The following is a 19,173-nucleotide window of genomic DNA, read 5'->3' on the forward strand; positions in this document are numbered from 1 at the left end:
TTGCCTTGCGTCCGGGAAGGTGTGCCGACCCTGGGCTGGAGGCTCTGCTGTCCTCCTTTACAGGCATGATCGTGTTCGCGCCCCCGTTGTTCACAGCAATGGCTTCCATGTCAGGGCTGGTCACCGCCACCCGGTACGACTGGTTCCTGCGGTTCCTCCTCGATGCGAAGCCATTCCCGTCACTGTCGTAGTCCTCCCAGGATGCATCAGGCTCCATGGCAGAGTGACGGCTCCTGGAGGAGGAGGAGGTGGAGTCGGCCTCCAGACCCAAGGGGAAGGTGACCACGGTGGTGTGGTGGCGGGGCTTACTGGGCCGACTGGTCACCGCCAGACTCTTGGGGATTAGCTGCTGGGTGCCCAGCTTCCGCGCTGCCGCACTCTGAGTGCTCAGGACCACCAGCTTCCGCCCCATAGAGCCTTCGGCCAATGAGGGCTCGGCCTGGGACGTGGGCGAGCCCTGCGGTTGGCCATGGTGGTTGTCCAGTGAGTCACAGTCCAGCTGCAGGTCGGAAGAGAAGCGTTGCTCCAGCAGGAGGGAGGTCTGGTCGCCCATGGACCCGTCTGATTGTCTGTTGGACATTCCTCGTCCGTGGTCCCGGTGGTTCAACGTCTGCCTGCCTGAGAGCTTGGTTCTCTCTGCAGCATCAGCAAAAGGCTACCATAGCAGCATAGAGACTGTTGGGGCAAATACAGGAATGTCAACTGGAGCCAGGTAGGGGATTTAAGTTTTGCAATTGAATGCAACTATAAAAATAAAAATTTGTTTCACTATGTCTCAAAGATTACAAACTCTGTGGAATGTGGTAATTATGGGTGGAAATAGATACTGCTTTGAATGTGAATGTCCTGCTTTGAATTTCCCGCACAAATGCCAGACAACTAGCCAACCGATGTTCCCTGGCTACCCAAACTCTTTGCACCGGCCAAACGCGACGCCACTACCACGGACATTAGTTCCTTCTCCGCAATGAGTCTGGATCTGAGTATGGTCCTTGGGACGTCCCTACCACATTGAAAGTTTAAAAGTGTACACTGAACAAAAATATAAAAAGCAATATGAAAACAATTGCAAAGATTTACTGAGTTAGTTTGTACAGTGCATTCGGTAAGTATTCAGACAGTGACTTCTTCCACATTGTTACATTAGCCTTATTCTAAAAAAATATATTTTGAATTCCTCTCAATCTACACACAATACCCCATAATGACAAAGCAAAAACATGTTTAGAAATGTTTGCAAATTCAGACCCTTTACTCAGTACTTTGTAGAAGCACCTTCGGCAGCAATTACAGCCTCGAGACTTCTTGGGTATGACGCTACAAGCTTGGCACACCTGTATTTGGGGAGTTTCTCCCGTTATTTTTTGCAGATACACTCAAGCTCGGTCAGGTTAGATGGGGAGCGTCGCTGCACAGCCATTTTCAGGTCTCTCCAGAGATGTTCGATCAGGTTCAAGTCTGGGCTCTGGCTGGGCCACTCAATGACATTCAGAAACTTGTACCAAAGCCACTCCCGTGCTGTCTTGGCTGTGTGCTTAGGGCCATTGTCCTGTCGGAAGGTGAACCTTCACTCCAGTCTGAGGTCCTGAGCGCTCTGGAGCAAGTTTTCATCAAGGATCTCTCTGTACTTTTGCTCTGTTCATCTTTGCCTTGATCCCGAATAGCCTCCTAGTCCCTGCAACTGAAAAACATCCCCACAGCATGATGCTGCCACCACCATGCTTCACCGTAGGGATGGTGCCAGGTTTCCTCCAGACGTGACATTTGGCATTCAGGCCAAAGACTTCAATCTTGGTTTTATCAGACCAGAGAATCATGTTTCTCATGGCCAGTTCTATAGGTGCCTTTTGGCAAACTCCAAGCGGGCTGTCATGTACCTTTTACTGAGGAGTGGCTTCCGTCTGGCCACTCTACCATAAAAGGCTGATTGGTAGAGTGCTACAGAGATGGTTGTCCTTCTGGAAGGTTCTCCCATCTCCACAGAGGAACTCTGTCATAGTGACCATCCGGTTCTTGGTCACCTCCCTGACCAAGGCCTTTATCCCCTGATTGCTCAGCTCTAGGAAGAGTCAGTTTGGAACCACCTCTTCCATTTAAGAATGATGGAGGCCACTATTCTTCAATGCTGCAGAAATGTTTTGGTACCTTGCCCAGATCTGGGCCTAGGCACAATCCTGTCTCTGAGCTCTACAGACAATTCCTTCGACCTCATGGCTTGGTTTTTCTCTGACATGCACTGTCAACTGTGGGATCTTTATATAGATAGGTGTGTGCCTTTAAAAATCCTGTCCAATCAATTGAATTTACCACAGGTGGACTCCAATCAAGTTGTGGAAATATCTCAAAGATGATCAATGGAAATCTCATAGCAAAAAATCTGAATAGTTACGTAAATAAGGTATCTGTTTGTTTAAATGTGCAAAAAAATCTAAAACCTGTTTTCACTTTGTCATTATGGTGTATAGAGGAAGGGGAAATTTCAGAATAAGGCTATAACTTAACAAAATGTGGAAAAGGGGAAGGGGTCTGAATACTTCCGAATGCACTGTACCTTAAGGTAGGGCCGTGGATCAGAAAATAAGTCAGTATCTGGTGTGACCTCCATTTTACTCATGCAGTGCGAAACATCTCCTTCGCATAGAGTTGATCAGGCTGTTGATTGTGGCCTGTGGAATGTTGTCCCACTCTTCAATGGCTGTGTGTAGTTGCTGGATATTGGCGGGAACTGGAACACGTTATCTTACACATCAATCCAGAGCATCACAAACATGCTCAAATGGGTAACATGTCTGGTGAGTATGCAGGCCATGGAGGAACTGGGACATTTTCAGCTTTCAGGAATTGCCTGAATGGCACGACAATGGGACTCAGGATCTCGTAGCGGTATCTCTGCGCTTTCAAAAGCCAGATGTGAAGGTCCTGGGCTGGTGTAGTTACATGTGGTTTGCGGTTGGACTTGAGACATCTGGGGTATTGTGTTGTGACAAAACTGCACATTTTATTGGCCTTTTATTGTCCCCAGCACAAGCTGCACCTATGTAATTATCATGCTGTTTAATCAGCTTCTTGATATGCCACACCTATCAGGTGGATGGATTATCTTGGGAAAGGACAAACGCTCACTAACAGATGTAAACAAATTTGTGCACAAAATTTGAGAGAAATAAGCTTTTGAAGAGATATATATATATATATTTTTTTTTTTTGTTCAGTGTAAAATGGTTACCTAGGGTTAACTTTGGGGTTAGATAAGGATTCAAGTTTGGGTAGGGTTTAGGGTAGGCATGTCCCAAGGATCCCAGATAGCACTACCCATCTGAGTACCACCCCAACGATTTCTAGAACAAACACATTCTAACAGTTCCGTTTGGTCCCAGAAACCAATAGTGGTTACAGCAGCGTTTGGAAAATGTGTCATTGGCTTGATACTCTGATTGGATATAGATTCATTAGTTTTCTACATCACCCGTTTTTTTGGAACGACCAATGATGGCAACATAGCCACAGGAAGCAGTTTGGGAATGAGGGTGCAGTGATTTGGGGCGAGGGGATGCTTTAAATTGCCTGCATTGAAGACATCTATAGTCGGTTCATTAATACAGGACTAGTAAAAGGCCCAGTGTAGTACTTTTGTGCTTTAAAAAATAAAAACTAAATGTATGAGTGTTTTCCAGCATTTGTAACTTGAGTCTGATAATTATCTCTACAAAACAGTTAATCTGATAATACTTGTGGAATATAAAAATACTATACATTTTTCAGTTTGACACTTTGCAAATCCAACTTGTGAAAACTGGAAATGGTCTATTCATTCCTTTTCCATGTTAGTAGGCACTCTTATCCTGAGTAATTTACAGTAGTGAGTGCATACATTCTCATACTGGTCCCCCATGGGAATCAAATCCACAACCCTAGCACTGCAAGCACCATGCTCTACCAACTGAGAGCTACATCATCCATTACATACCAATTGATGTTTCAATGTTCTCAATTACTGTATTGTGCTTTGTTTTTCTTCATGGCGATGGAAAGTCTACAGGTACAAACCTAGATGACCAGTCTCTGTACAATACAGTAATGTACATTTACATTAAGTGGTTTGTAAGGATGGTAAATTAATACTGCGCAAAAATATTTTTTATATGTTATTTGATCAAGAAAGATATTGAATTTGATATCCTATTGGCCCATCCTAACGTGCATCTGCATATTTCCGTTAGGGAACGCCTACTGTGTAAAGTGCATGTGTGCAATTCGCCTTTGGATTCCTTCTTAACATTGCGAGTTTATAGAACTTTGGCAACGGGTAAAGTCTACATAAAGTAGTCCACTCTGTTCAAAGCAGATTTGTACGGAGATCAAATGTTTCATTGTTCGCAGAATGTCGGTCAAAATGAATCTCCTTCCATCTTCTCCCACTACCGGCGACTGGGGTTCTCTAACTACCATATTTGGTAGTGAGTGGAAACGCCAAGCAGATGCTTCACATTTATATATCAGGTGAAATATCTGTGTTATTGTTCTATCGCTCCGCCATTTCCTGGTTGCTAAAACGCCAATAGTTCGCCTAATTTCGGTTTGTGACAAAATAAACTAGTGTATGGAATTATTGTACCATCTAAACCGCTGTGAATTATATTTTCCACTGTTTGAAACCGAAAGTAAAAAAAGATGCAAAAACAAAACGTAAGAATGGTAAGCATAGAAATAGGACAGAATAGATCTACCGCTTCTTAGACTTGCTTTCAAGTAGAATGGTAGATCTATAACTAACAATTCTATGTGAATTTGGTCGTGTCGCCCAAAAAGTTACATATTGCAACTTTAACTGTGTACGTTCCCAACGGAATAACACAGCAATCAACCCATGACTCACCGCTCAAACATACCCCCAACACAAATGTGAACTGACTGAACTGCATTTATAACAGTTTGTAATAAACCGAGTAGGCTACTTTACAGACGCATATATAGCCTTGAGGGAAAAACGACTTTCACTGCAGCCAAGCATCACCCATATCTATCACACATGTAGATTGCGTAACTGTAGGTTTATAAATCATAATGACTGTACACTTAAAAAAAAAAAAAAAGTTAGAATGAAAGTATGGTAAATACGCGTAGTTTGCTGTAGGCAATGGGATCTCAATATGGTAGCTAGTCTATAATTTGCAAAGACAACGTTGTAGGGACAAAAATACGAATAAGTGTATCGATGCAGTATTTGTAACAAACCCATTTATCACATATTCGTATTTTGTTCATAACGTCAATAAAACAATAGCCTACGCACGGTGGGTGCACCTCCTGAAAACTTCACCGTTTATAAGTTGATTAGAAAGGAATGTGAGCGTCGCGCACTCACACGGGCCACGACAGCTCTAAACTAAAAGCAATTAAAAACGATTTATGAATGTAGTACTACTGTACCTGTCCAACTCGAAAAAAAGGTAATCTTCCAAACAACTACGTGTTATATATCTTGCATGTGTTCAAAAAGTGTCCAGCAAAACAGTCGCGGAATTAAAAAAAAAAAAAAAAGTAGGCTAAATTGACTCCCTTTCGTGTAGACTACTTTTCCTTCTCTTCCTCCTCAGTTTGCATATATAACAGAGCCCATCAATCTGTGCATGCAACGTCACTACAGGTGTGTGAGGGCGCGTTCCTCTGCCCAGGCGTTGCTGAAGCATACCAGATCTTGCAATGCCTGGATAGGTATTTTAAGTATCAGCTAACCATATATGTTGGAGCAATCTGTCAGTGGATGACACAGTCTATAACGTAACACGCAAACGTTGGTTGACGCTTGCAACGTCTGAGCAGGTGAACGCGACCTTAAATCTGCTGTCAAAACAGCGAGAATATTTTCCAGAGAAGCATTTGTTAAATATGAAGCCATTGCAATGTAACTGAATTGATAGATTATCCCTTTGAAATTGAATTTCATTTGTCAGTGGATTAAATTGAGAGAAAAACAATTACAACATAATTTGAAGCTACAAATTAGCTTGTTTAGTCGACCCATAAAATAGGACCTACTAATAAACCTACATAAACAAAAGAGCAATAGGGTTTAGCCTGCCCTACAAGGGGCATTTCATTACATTTTCAAACTCTAATTCCACTTGAAATAGCAGTCTCTGTGCTAAAAGTTATATTGCATGACAACATTATTTACCACCTGTTTTGAAGCTATCCATAATGTGTTTACAAATCTCTTATGGCAACCAAAACAATGGAGTAGATTCTCATTTTTGGTATTATGATGGAGAAGTATTATAATACTGTAAATCACATTCTTATAACGTACATTTATATTTTCATTAGTTGAAATGGCCAATGAACGACTGAAAATCGCACAGATGTATGTTTTGACTGACTAGTAAGCCTACAGACCCTGATATAACCCCTATGGTCCTCCCGCTCTAGGGGCCAACTCCAGGATACAGATCTCCCCTGTTCTGGTGAAGAGTTTGCTATATGACTGGGGTGCCATCTAGTGTGTTTACAGCTATATTACATGTGCAAGGCAGTTGTAGAGAATCAACTGAAAAAGATCAAAGATTGCAGTAAATTGTCATTTATTTATTTAATTCCATTTGACAGTCTGAAAATATAGTTTTACATTAATGAAGCAATAATCTATGTAAGCAAGGCTGAGAACTGTAATATCATGCAATTTTGGAACAATGAAACAAGTATTGAGGGTTACTATATACAGTATTTATGTATAGAAAATCTTCTAATGGCAATGACGTTTACATAGTTTTAAATTTCAACATCAATATGGCATCCAATGAATTGAATATTTCCAAATGATTTCTCAACAAAGGACCATGCACTTCCTAATATATTATGTATGTAATGTATATGTTTGATACACCCAAAATATACAAAGTAAACCTACAGCACATTTTCTGACATTGAGGGGTTCCCATATATTTGTTATATACACATTCAGAAAGACACATCTGGCACATTTCTGAGGTCCAACAACTCTAGCCACAACAACTACAGTGCACAGTCTACCCACCTATAAAACCTACAATGCGTCTATGGTCATTTCTGAGAAAGATGATGCCCGAGTTACCTTTAGTTTGGTCCCCTGGCAACAAAAAAAACACAATTTGCCTAAATTAAAACCTGTAGGTGGATTGAAAATAATAATGTAGGTGAATAGGAAAACAATGAGAAAGAATAGAAAGCCAACATTTTCCTGTGATCCACATAATGGTATTATCCACAGCAACATAATTGAAGGAGTGTTTAATTTTAGCGGGAGAACACACAAAGAATAAGGGCATCCACGAGGACTTGTGTCTCTCAGACACACACACAGAGGGGGGGGGGGGGGGGGGGGGGGGAGTGAGAACATTCTCCTCTAGTAAAGGGATCTGCTCATAAAATATTAACTTCCAAGGTTTACTGGGGCAAACCAGATATAGGTCACAGGACAGGAGTCACTGATGTATTTTGGGGACTTTTGCAACATTCAGTTTGCTGGTCAGACTTCTGTTACGATTGTGCCCCTAATATTTTCCAGATAAAAAAAAACATGTTTGCTTGTTGAACTCAAGAGATTTGCTAAATAGTCTTTTTTCAAAGTTGCATGGATATTTCTTGGCGTGGTTGTGAAATGTGGTCTGGGGTCTTCAATTCTCTTGGATAACAAGAGGCGTGCTTTTGTTTTGACAACACAGACAATGATGACATCCATAAGACACAATATGCAAGACACAAACAATTCACCATGATCACAATAACTTAACATTTAGCGACATTCATTGAAACAATAAAAAAGGGTTATATGCTCAATGTATTAATTATCCATTTAAAGATGATACGTTATTTAAATTACGCTTTCCAGAACTAGCTAAATGAAACCCATTTTTAAAATGTTTATGGTTGCAGTTTAAAACCATGATATTCATGTCCACTGAAAAAAATGACAACATGTAAAGGAGGGACCTCTATCAATTTCCCATCTGTTTCAATAATATCTCTGCAGTTCAGATGGGCTCGGTGAGAAATAGCATCCTTACGTAGAATGGCCTGATTCCATGTCTTTGTGCATTAAATGCAGATTAGGATATACGCAGTATAGAAATGCCTGCTGTCATAGGAAAACAAATATGTAAGTCTTAAGCATCTATCGGAGTCCAAAACGTGTATGTGTACGCGCAGCAGTGTTCTAGAATATTGGACCGTTGGCTTTCCTCCGTTTCAAATTCTCAGCACAGCTCCAGCAATTTCTCCAACTATCAACACATTCAAATGAATAGAGGACGTGTACGACGAGCCGCGTTGGTTGGGAATTATGGGGGAGGTGCGCATTTGGGCTGTACGTCCCCCGCGGACGGTGGCCTCAGAGCCTCGTAGCTATGTCACAATGGGATGCCGGACTATTGCATCGCTGCGTCATTGCACTCTGAATTACACTTTAGTGGAGATTATGTTTAACACGCTGTTGCTTATTACGTTGACCATGACACTTTCCATACTAAAAGCAAACATACAGTAAGTAGCCTACAACAGTTGAGTTTAAGAGCTCAGTTATCAATGTAAGTAGTGGGTGTGGCAGATGCAAGGAAAACAGATGACATTTAGGAAAAATGGCTGGACATTTAGCCATGACAGATGTAATCACCACAGTAAAAAACTACTTTTCCCACAATCCCCCACAAGAGAGCCCAACATTGAGCAAGGTTGTGGTAGTGTACGGTAATGTGTGGGAACTTTCTACAAAGTGTCATGTTAAACAACTTGACGTAAAGTAAGCTAGTGTATATGATTCAAGACTTAGGGTCTTCATGGTAGTTGGGTTGGGGGGGTTTACAATGAAGGTGCAGAGGGTTGGACAGGGAGGTTGATGTGGGCAAGGACCTGGGGGTGCCATGGAGAAGGGCTGTCTACGGTTTCGCTATGTCTCCTTTCTTTAGGATGATCTGCCGTTGCCATGGCGCCAGTTTGCTCTCGTCGTAACCCAGGGTCCGTAGTCGCTCCTGCTCCGTCTTCTCCTCGCTCTCCTTCTCCTTTTTTGCTCGCTCCTCCTCTTTTCTGAGTGCACCAATGAGAGGAGAATACAAGGTGTCAGTATGATTCAATGCTTGTGTACCATAACAAGTGACTGTCACTGGTAACACTTCCTTTTCACAGTCCTGTTTCAGCTGGTATTAAGAAACAATTGCCTGAGTCACACTATAGAACCAAAACGAACCGTACTGTGATTGCTCTGATATTTAATTTTTTTACATTGTCCTTCCCAGCTCAGTTCCAGAAACTATGGTAGATGTGTAACCAGGCCAGCCCAGTACAGCTCGCTCGGTTTGGTCACATTTAACAGTCTGTTTAGCTATCAATACACTCCTTGCCATGTTTGGAGTGACACAGAGTACAAGGAGTAGCATGTAAGCACAAAACAGGTTCTGAATTTCAGGCCAGATCACAATTGGACCTAGGTCAAAAACAAGAAGTTACATTGAAGTATTTGAGGTGTTCTTGAATTAGCTGGGAGTTTGGGACTATTCCATTGTACCAAATCAAGCACAGCTCAAATATTTGACACAGGTCTGGTAACAATGGATACTTTTGATACTTCTGGTAACTACCTGGTAAACCAACGTTACGGTGTAATGCATAAATACATACCAGGTAAATAGACTTATGGCTGTTTTAACCATATCTTTAATGCATGTATGGTATTTCATGGAGCAGGATTGATGAGTTAGTGAACTAACTCTGATCAACAATCAGCAATGATGTGAAACCAAAAATGCCATATGGCATCAATGATAATAACAAATGTTTATTTCTTACCTTTTTTGCTCCCTGCCCGTCCCGGGGAAGATAAGCACAATGGGGAATTTAAGTAATTACAGTATTAATCCATGGCATTCAAAATGTTACATTACTTAATGACTACATGAAAGAATGCATAGCGGTAACAGTAGGTAGCTAGCTATATACTCTAAACATTTCAGGATCTACATGACTTGCAAATTTTAGAATCAACCCACCCAACTGAACTTGAGGTCGGGAAAAGACAGAAAAAAAGAAATAAAGCATTAACCAGACAGACATAAACAACCAGAGAAATTGACAGAAGTGAGGACAAATCAGAGAGCAGAGTGACAGTGGAGAGACCCCGAGGTCTCCTGATTGGAGGAATGGGACGGGTGGCGCCGTCTCTCACTCACTTCTCTTCATCAAGCTTTTTCTTCATGATGTCCCTCCGCCATGCTGGCATGGATGCCAGGCGCGCCGCCTCCTCGTCCACCTGCAGAGGACCAAACACACAGGAGCCAACATCTGTCATAATGGGGCCCCACTGGTAACACTGTCCCTGCCCGTCTCCAACTCCACTACTATAGTCATCCTTTTAGCCTCCCAGGAACTGAGACTTTCCCATCCTTTCTTGTTTCTATGATGGAGCTCACAAAGGTGACACACCTGATGGGATTAAGCATAAATTAGATTCAGCATCAACTTCATCTCCAGCACCACCCCAACATCAACATATGTGAAAACAGCACCTTTCTATGTATTGTAGTAAAACAAGATACAGGAAGATAAGTATTTCCAATGATGTCGGTATGCATCATGGGATTTTAACCAATTATGAATAGGCATTGCCTACTAATTATTTGGTTGGGCTTGATTGAGCTTGCCTGGTGCAAGGTAACCAATAAAGTAATTGCAAAACTGCAAACCCTGCCCATCTGGCACTCCAGACATGATAAAGCATTTTCAAATAGTATTTGAACTCAGGTCTAGTATAAAGACTCTATCAGCCAGACTGCGGCATAGGGAGACACATTTTTAATCAACTTAAACCCAGTTCATTGCAGACAGGTTGTGGACCGTGCACGCACACAGAGGCGTGTGCACACACCACCTGAAACTTGACCGACTCCCCTCTTTCAGGTCGTAATTGGAGGCGGGGCTGAGAGGAGCCATCTTGGATTTCTAATATTCACATAGCTACAGATCTATTACACCACACCCCCACATAGCATTTCACTGGCCCCATCCAACAGTATCCTGGTAAGCTTATCTCTACACATTGCATGTTTAATGATTCCCCAGGGAATTATAACATTTGTGGAGGGGGGGGGGGGGGGGGTCATTTGATAGACATGCAAGGAAAGTGAGACAAAGCCAGTTTAATGTTACCAATACAACAGGAGAGCATCCATTCAAGATTGACATGGTTGGATACTAATTGCCTCACATCAGAATAGGCGTTCAGCGCGCAATATCGGCTTGCATCCATTCAAACATGCATACCTGGAGGAGTAACAATAACTATTGCTGTTTAGGGGACGCAAGGAAATTCCTCTAATTACGTTAAACAAAAATATTGTCATATTTAACTTGCAACGGTCATCTACATTGTTAAACTGTTTTAAAAATAATTATAATAAATGCAACAGTTGGCAAATGGATGAAGTTACTTGTAATGTTAGCGGGGAAAAACGACAGGCACAATATAAACTCAACATGTAAAGTGTTGGTCCCCTGTTTCATGAGCTGAAATAAAAGATCCCAGAAACGTTCCATACGCACAAATAGCTTATTTCGCTCCAAGTTTGTGCACAAATTTGTTTTACATCCCTGTTAGTGAGCATTTCTCCTTTGCCAAGATAATCCATCCACCTGACAGGTGTGGCATATCATGAAGCTGATTAAACAACATGCTCATTACACAGGTGCACCTTGTGCTGGGGACAATAAAAGAACACTATAAAATGTGCAGTTTTGTCACACAACACAATGCCACAGATGTCTCAAGTTTTGAGGGAGTGTGTAATTGGCAAGCCTACTGTAGAAATGTCCACCAGAGCTGTTGCCAGAGAATTGAATGTTCATTTCTCTACTATAAACTCCATTGTTATTTTATAGAATTTGGCAGTACGTCCAACCGGCCTCACAACCGCAGACAACGTGTAACCATGCCAGCCCAGGACCTCCACATCCGGATTTTTCACCCGCGGGATCGTCTGAGACCAGGTACCCGGTCAGCTGATGAAACTGAGTTTGCACAACCAAAGAATTTCTGCACAAACGATCAGAAACAGTCTCAGGGACGCTCATCTGCATGCTCGTCTTCCTCACCAGGTCTTGGCCTGACTGCAGTTCGGCGTCGTAACAGACTTCAGTGGGCCAATGCTTACCTTCGATAGCCACTGGCACACTGGAGAAGTGTGCTGTTCATGGATGAATCCCGGTTTCAACTCTACCGGACAGATGGCAGACAGCATGTACAGCGTCGCGTGGGTGATAAGTTTGCGGATGTCAACGTTGTGAACAGAGTGCCCCATGGTGGGGTTATGGTATGGGCAGGCATAAGCTACGGACAACGAACACAATTGCATTTTATCGATGGCAATTTGAATGCACAGAGATACCGTTAGGAGATCCTAAGGCCCATTGTCATGCCATTAATCCGCTGCCATCACCTCATGTTGCGTTTCGATTTTTGTTCTGTGTAAATTGACAATCATTCTGTCCAAATTAATAATCAATATTTGGCTGGGGGGGCCGGTGTTTGCGTTTATAAATTGCCTTAGATAATAGTCTGTTGGGTTTCCGGACATCTAGACAGTACCCTCAATCTCAACCATGTCTCCAGTCTACAATCTTGACTCCATCCTGTACTCAAATCTATGTATAGACCTATCGCTATGGTTACCACGAGACGAGAGTGCCTCCCACCTCGGATTGATTGGCTTAAAGTAGATCAGAAGTTGTCCACTGTAAGGAGTAACCTCCTTGTGGCTTCAGTATAAGCGACCTCTCACTAGCATGACAGCAGGTGACAGTAAGAGGGTTACTAGCCCAGGGGGGCGGAATTTAATCTGGACGACGAGAAAACACTATGACAAAATGTGTCTTTGCTGCCTTGGCTGTCTGTCGCAGTAGAGCAATAAACGTTGGTTGACAAATGTAGAAATACCCACATCGACTGGCTCCCTTGTTGTGCATACTGGTGTAGTACTCCAGTAGGGCGAAAGGAAGCACAATTTGTTTTTTTAAGCGCACTATACTCTTACTCAATTTAGGCTCATTGCACGGATCAAATTATACTAGGCTAATTGGGAACGGGGAGCTTTGCATGACCTATGAAAAGGCAGTAGAGAACCAATCATGAACAGGCTCTACAGGGGATTCTTGAAAAGTAGTTTCAGGCAGAAAGATTAGACCGTTGATCGTTAATGACAAAAGAACGTAAATGTCTGTGGGTAATTAAGGAGGGTGCTACATGTAGGTGCTACACATCGATCAGATAGATATGTTTTGTGTAGAAAATACAAGGTCCTCTGTCATGTAAAAAAAAAAAAAAGCCGCTCTGCACATGACATTTTTATTTGGAACGTTTGGAATATTGCACCCCACTGAATAACACCCTGAAGTGGTCAGCTTCTTGTCACCTCATGAATTTGACTTTGACCTGCTCCTAAACAAAGCATTCAAATGTCAACCAAATCAAACAAAACGTTACTTACTCAAACTTTATTGATAGGAACAAATTATGTAACAAATGGAGGGGAAAAAAATGCAGAAAACACACATCTAAATGCAAAACCGTTTGAATAATAAATCCTCAAAAAGTATAAACTGCAATATCTACATAAGTGTGACGATATACTGGATATATTCGTACTCTACCCCATGCGTCTTCAGCAATCTGAAGGATTTAAGAATGAAAATGAAATCGGCTGACCAAATCGTTTGCTGGTATATCGGCGTGGGAAAGTGTTGATGCAAAACAATACCGTAACAAAAGCATCATTCATTCCCATTGAATACAAACCCTGCTATCATCAACAGGCTCCTCACTGAAAAGGTGTGCAATGTGTACATCCCGATAAGGTCACAGGCTGGGGTAAAAAGACAGCATGTGAGCCATTGAGTAACACTTGAACCTAACACTGGAGACCTACTGTACTTTCCTTGCCTTTGAGCTCATGCAACAACTAGTGCATCAAGCATTATGTGTGAAACTGAGGACAAGGAATACATGGCCCTGATCTGGTTATCAATTTGTAGAAGTAAAAGTGATCATAATTCTTGAATATGAAGCTATTATTCATAATCAATAACTGTATATGCAAGAGTAAAGAGTGATAGTCAATTGTAACTGTAGAGTTTTAAGGGAATATTTGTCAAATCTATATAATGAGGACAACCTACTGTATGAGTGTCTGCTTAATGATAGCATAGTGTATCTCGTGTAGAGGTTTAACTAATAAAGGTGAAACAGCATACACCCTAAAAATGCACTAGTATAAATATTAGAGGTCGGCCGATTATGATTTTTCAATGCCGATACCGATTATTGTAGGACCAAAAAAAAAAACAGATACCGATTAATCGGCCGATTTTTACAAATATATTTGTAATAATGACAATCACAACAATACTGAATGAACACTTATTTTAACTTAATACACTGCTCAAAAAAATAAAGGGAACACTTAAACAACACAATGTAACTCCAAGTCAATCACACTTCTGTGAAATCAAACTGTCCACTTAGGAAGCAACACTGATTGACAATAAATTTCGCATGCTGTTGTGCAAATGGAATAGACAACAGGTGGAAATTATAGGCAATTAGCAAGACACCCCCAATAAAGGAGTGGATCTGCAGGTGGGGACCACAGACCACTTCTCTGTTCCTATGCTTCCTGGCTGATGTTTTGGTCACTTTTGAATGCTGGCAGTGCTTTCACTCTAGTGGTAGCATGAGACGGAGTCTACAACCCACACAAGTGGCTCAGGTAGTGCAGCTCATCCAGGATGGAACATCAATGCGAGCTGTGGCAAGAAGGTTTGCTGTGTCTGTCAGTGTAGTGTCCAGAGCATGGAGGCGCTACCAGGAGACAGGCCAGTACATCAGGAGACGTGGAGGAGGCCGTAGGAGGGCAACAACCCAGCAGCAGGACCGCTACCTCCGCCTTTGTGCAAGGAGGAGCAGGAGGAGCACTGCCAGAGCCCTGCAAAATGACCTCCAGCAGGCCACAAATGTGATGTGTCTGCTCAAATGGTCAGAAACAGACTCCATGAGGGTGGTATGAGGGCCCGACGTCCACAGGTGGGGGTTGCGCTTACAGCCCAACACCGTGCAGGATGTTTGGCATTTGCCAGAGAACACCAAGATTGGCAAATTCGCCACTGGCGCCCTGTGCTCTTCACAGATGAAAGCAGGTTCACACTGAGCACATGTGACAGACGTGACAGTCTGGAGACGCCGGGGAGAACGTTCTGCTGCCTGCAACATCCTCCAGCATGACCGGTTTGGCGGTGGGTCAGTCATGGTGTGGGGTGGCATTTCTTTGGGGGGCCGCACAGCCCTCCATGTGCTCGCCAGAGGTAGCCTGACTGCCATTAGGTACCGAGATGAGATCCTCAGACCCCTTGTGAGACCATATGCTGGTGCGGTTGGCCCTGGGTTCCTCCTAATGCAAGACAATGCTAGACCTCATGTGGCTGGAGTGTGTCAGCAGTTCCTGCAAGAGGAAGGCATTGATGCTATGGACTGGCCCACCCGTTCCCCAGACCTGAATCCAATTGAGCACATCTGGGACATCATGTCTCGCTCCATCCACCAACGCCACGTTGCACCACAGACTGTCCAGGAGTTGGCGGATGCTTTAGTCCAGGTCTGGGAGGAGATCCCTCAGGAGACCATCCGCCACCTCATCAGGAGCATGCCCAGGCATTGTAGGGAGGTCATACAGACACGTGGAGGCCACACACACTACTGAGCCTAATTTTGACTTGTTTTAAGGACATTACATCAAAGTTAGATCAGCCTGTAGTGTGGTTTTCCACTTTCATTTTGAGTGTGACTCCAAATCCAGACCTCCATGGGGTGATACATTTGATTTCCATTGATCATTTTTGTGTGATTTTGTTGTCAGCAAATTCAACTATGTAAAGAAAAAAGTATTTAATAAGAATATTTCATTCATTCAGATCTAGGATGTGTTATTTTAGTGTTCCCTTTATTTTTTTGAGCAGTGTATAATACATCAATAAAATCAATTTAGCCTCAAGTAAATAATGAAACATGTTCAATTTGGTTTAAATAATGCAAAAACAAAGTGTTGGAGAAGAAAGTAAAAGTGCAATATGTGCTATGTAAGAAAGCTAACGTTTCAGTTCCTTGCTCAGAACATGAGAACATATGAAAGCTGGTGGTTCCTTTTAACATGAGTCTTCAATATTCCCAGGTAAGAAGTTTTAGGTTGTAGTTATTATAGGAATTATAGGACTATTTCCCTCTATACCATTTGTATTTCATTAACCTTTGACTATTGGATGTTCTTATAGTATTGCCAGTGTAACAGTATAGCTTCCGTCCCTCTCCTCGCTCCACCCTGGGCTTGAACCAGCAACACAACGACAACAGACACCATTGAAGCAGCGTTACCCATGCAGAGCAAGGGGAACAACTACTAGAAGGCTCAGAGCGAGTGACGTTTGAAACGCTATTAGTGCGCGCTAACTAGCTAGCCATTTCACTTCGGTTACACCAGCCTCATCTCGGGAGTTGATAGGCTTGAAGTCATAAACAGCGCAATGCTTGACGCACAACGAAGAGCTGCTGGCAAAATGCACGAAAGTGCTGTTTGAACGAATGTTTACGCACCTGCTTCTGCTTCTGTATGCTCAGTCACATTATATGTAACGCAGGACACGCTAGATAATATCTAGTAATATCATCAACCATGTGTAGTTAACTAGTGTTTATGATTGATTGTTTTTTATAAGATAAGTTTAATGCTAGCTAGCAACTTACCTTGGCTTACTGCATTCGCGTAACAGGCAGTCTCCTTGTGGAGTGCAACGAGAGAGAGGCAGGTCGTTATTGCATTGGACTAGTTAACTGTAAGGTTGCAAGATTGAATCCCCAGAGCTGACAAGGTGAAAATCTGTCGTTCTGCCCCTTAACGAGGCAGTTAACCCACCGTTCCTAGGCCGTCATTGAAAATAAGAATGTGTTCTTAACTGACTTGCCTAGTTTAATAAAGGAATTTGAAAAAATATATATATTTAAAAAAAAGTCAAATCGGCGCCCAAAAATACCCATTTCCGATTGTTATGAAAACTTGAAATCGGCCCTAATTAATCGGCCATTCCGATTAATTGGTCGACCTCTAATAAATATCATTAGAATGACACTCGAGCATGCCACGGGTGCAGTGTCTTGGGGGGGGGGGGGGGGTCAGGGGGCACCTCGCCCAACTCTTCTCTACATTATCACATAAAAAAAATCTGCATTATTCCTGTTTGATCAAATTATGTTACATACAATAGGTTGCATTATGTCCAAACGGATTTGCTTATGTATAACATGTTATATTACATTTGGATGAAAAACCACCTCACACACTACATTAGGGCCTGTCTTTGGATATCAAAGAACTACTGTAGCAAACCAATAATAGATAAGAAACTTGGAATAAAAAATATTTGTTCCAAAGACTAATTAGAATTCAGGGAGTCATTGCTGGTAGTGCATTTAGAGCACTCCCTCTTCCACTGTATCATTACATCTGATAATTTTTTGCATATCAGTGGTTGACAAGACAAAGTGATTTGACTGCCGGACATCCAATCACAGGCTGGATGCTCCTTTCCTTACTGAAACCATGTCACAGTTCCTTGTGTTATCTGAGGCCTCAAGGCTAAAACACAGATTAGCTCTCTCCCTAGCATGTTCCACATAGGAGTATCGTTTCCTTGACACTTTCCCTCGTGGCTTTGTTGCCTGCTTTGTCCAAGCATGTTTAGCCTAACACTTTAGTGTAAAGAGTATTCCACATATCTTCTGCTTATCGCTGATGGTCAGATATCAAACAGTTCAGCTTCCTTTTCCTTCCAGAAGGCAAAGCTACGCTCAATGTACCTGCTGATCTCCTCATTGCTGAACTCTTTCAGTTCGTAGATCAGTTTGATTGAGTCTTCATTGGGCTCTTCTCTGTGCGGAGGTTCATATACGGGTGTGACTACGGTGACTTGAAGTGGAGCAGGTGCAATGTCCTGCGTCACACACTTCCCTACACTCTGTACTGTGGTCTCAGTTGTCACCACCTGGCCTATTGAGTCTTGCAAAGCCTCCTGAACAGTATCCTGCCCAGTTTTCTGCGCTGAATCCTGAACAGAAGTCTGAACTGTGTCTTTTGGAACACTCTCTTGTGCTACACTTTCAGTCTTCACAGCATCCTGAATAGGCCCATTCGTTGGACTCGGCTCAGAAGTGTTCACATCTGCCTGAACAGTGTCCTCCACAGTGTCCTTCACTGCACTCTGCTCTGCATGGTTAATGCAGTCCTGAGCAGTAAGCTGGACACTATCCTGTACAGCAATCGAAGGCAAATACATGTTTGGTTCTGGGGCAGGCAACGGCACCTGGACTGGCACTACCGACACCTCAGGAGCAATTGAAAGTAGCGAGGCGGTCATCATTCCTCCCCCATCCGCAGAATCACCAAAGTACTTTTGCTTAATGTCTTCAAAGCTGTCCGCCCAGTCCCGCTTCCCTTGCTCAATCTCCTCCATGACCTCACGGTGGAACTGGCGAATCATCTCCCAGCTGTAGCTTCCGAGGCGGTCGAACATCTCGTAGCACAGTAGGTGGCGGAACTTGCGCTCGCTGCGTGACATGCTCATCTCTAGGAGTTGGAAGTAGCCCAGCATAAAGAGGTCTAGGGTTAGGGTCTCGTAGCTGACCGGTGCTCCATTAACGTGTGGCAGGAAATGCTCCGGCCAGTAGATCATCTGGGCCCGACTGAGCCGGCGGATCTGGCGAGTGGGCACCTGGCTCATGATGGTCCTCCAGTGGCCAATCAGGTTCCCTACCACTTGCCTGGACTTCATGAATAGGAGTGTTTTGTCATCCTCACTCGGTGTGTCTCCTTCCAGATCAGCTGTGAACCGGTTATAGTCGTCCAGACCCACCCTTAGACTTCCCCGTTTGCCTGTGTACTTTGGCCTGTAGGACTCTGAGAGGGTGTACTTTCTCCAGTGTTCCAGGAACAAGAAGACGATCCGCTCCTTCCTCATCTCAATGCACTCTTGGACGTAGCTCATGTCCGTCTGCACCTCCAGGCTCCGGGTCAGCTGCTCGTGGTTCAGTATAGGGTCTGTAGACAGAACCTGGTT

The 19,173-nt window shown here is 43.1% G+C and overlaps 2 protein-coding genes across 2 annotated transcripts in view; both read right to left on the bottom strand.

Moving 5' to 3' along the window:
- arhgef16 (Rho guanine nucleotide exchange factor (GEF) 16) overlaps positions 1-5,591 on the bottom strand; it is a 34,872-nt gene extending 29,281 nt beyond the window's left edge. The window contains exons 1-2 of the mRNA XM_021615816.2: positions 5,431-5,591; positions 5-675 (exon numbers count right to left, since the gene is read on the bottom strand). Coding sequence (XP_021471491.2) covers positions 5-580 — 576 coding nt within the window. The 5' untranslated portion in view covers positions 581-675; positions 5,431-5,591. The remainder of the gene's footprint in view (positions 1-4; positions 676-5,430) is intronic.
- Positions 5,592-7,702: 2,111 nt separating this feature from the next.
- Positions 7,703-19,173, bottom strand: part of espn (espin) — a 99,857-nt gene continuing 88,386 nt past the window's right edge. The window contains exons 12-14 of the mRNA XM_036986946.1: positions 10,197-10,276; positions 9,817-9,828; positions 7,703-9,057 (exon numbers count right to left, since the gene is read on the bottom strand). Of these exons, the coding sequence (XP_036842841.1) occupies positions 8,910-9,057; positions 9,817-9,828; positions 10,197-10,276 (240 nt within the window). The 3' untranslated portion in view covers positions 7,703-8,909. The remainder of the gene's footprint in view (positions 9,058-9,816; positions 9,829-10,196; positions 10,277-19,173) is intronic.

Source organism: Oncorhynchus mykiss, chromosome 9 (genome assembly GCF_013265735.2).
Source record: "Oncorhynchus mykiss isolate Arlee chromosome 9, USDA_OmykA_1.1, whole genome shotgun sequence".
In the NCBI taxonomy this organism is placed as follows: domain Eukaryota; kingdom Metazoa; phylum Chordata; class Actinopteri; order Salmoniformes; family Salmonidae; genus Oncorhynchus; species Oncorhynchus mykiss.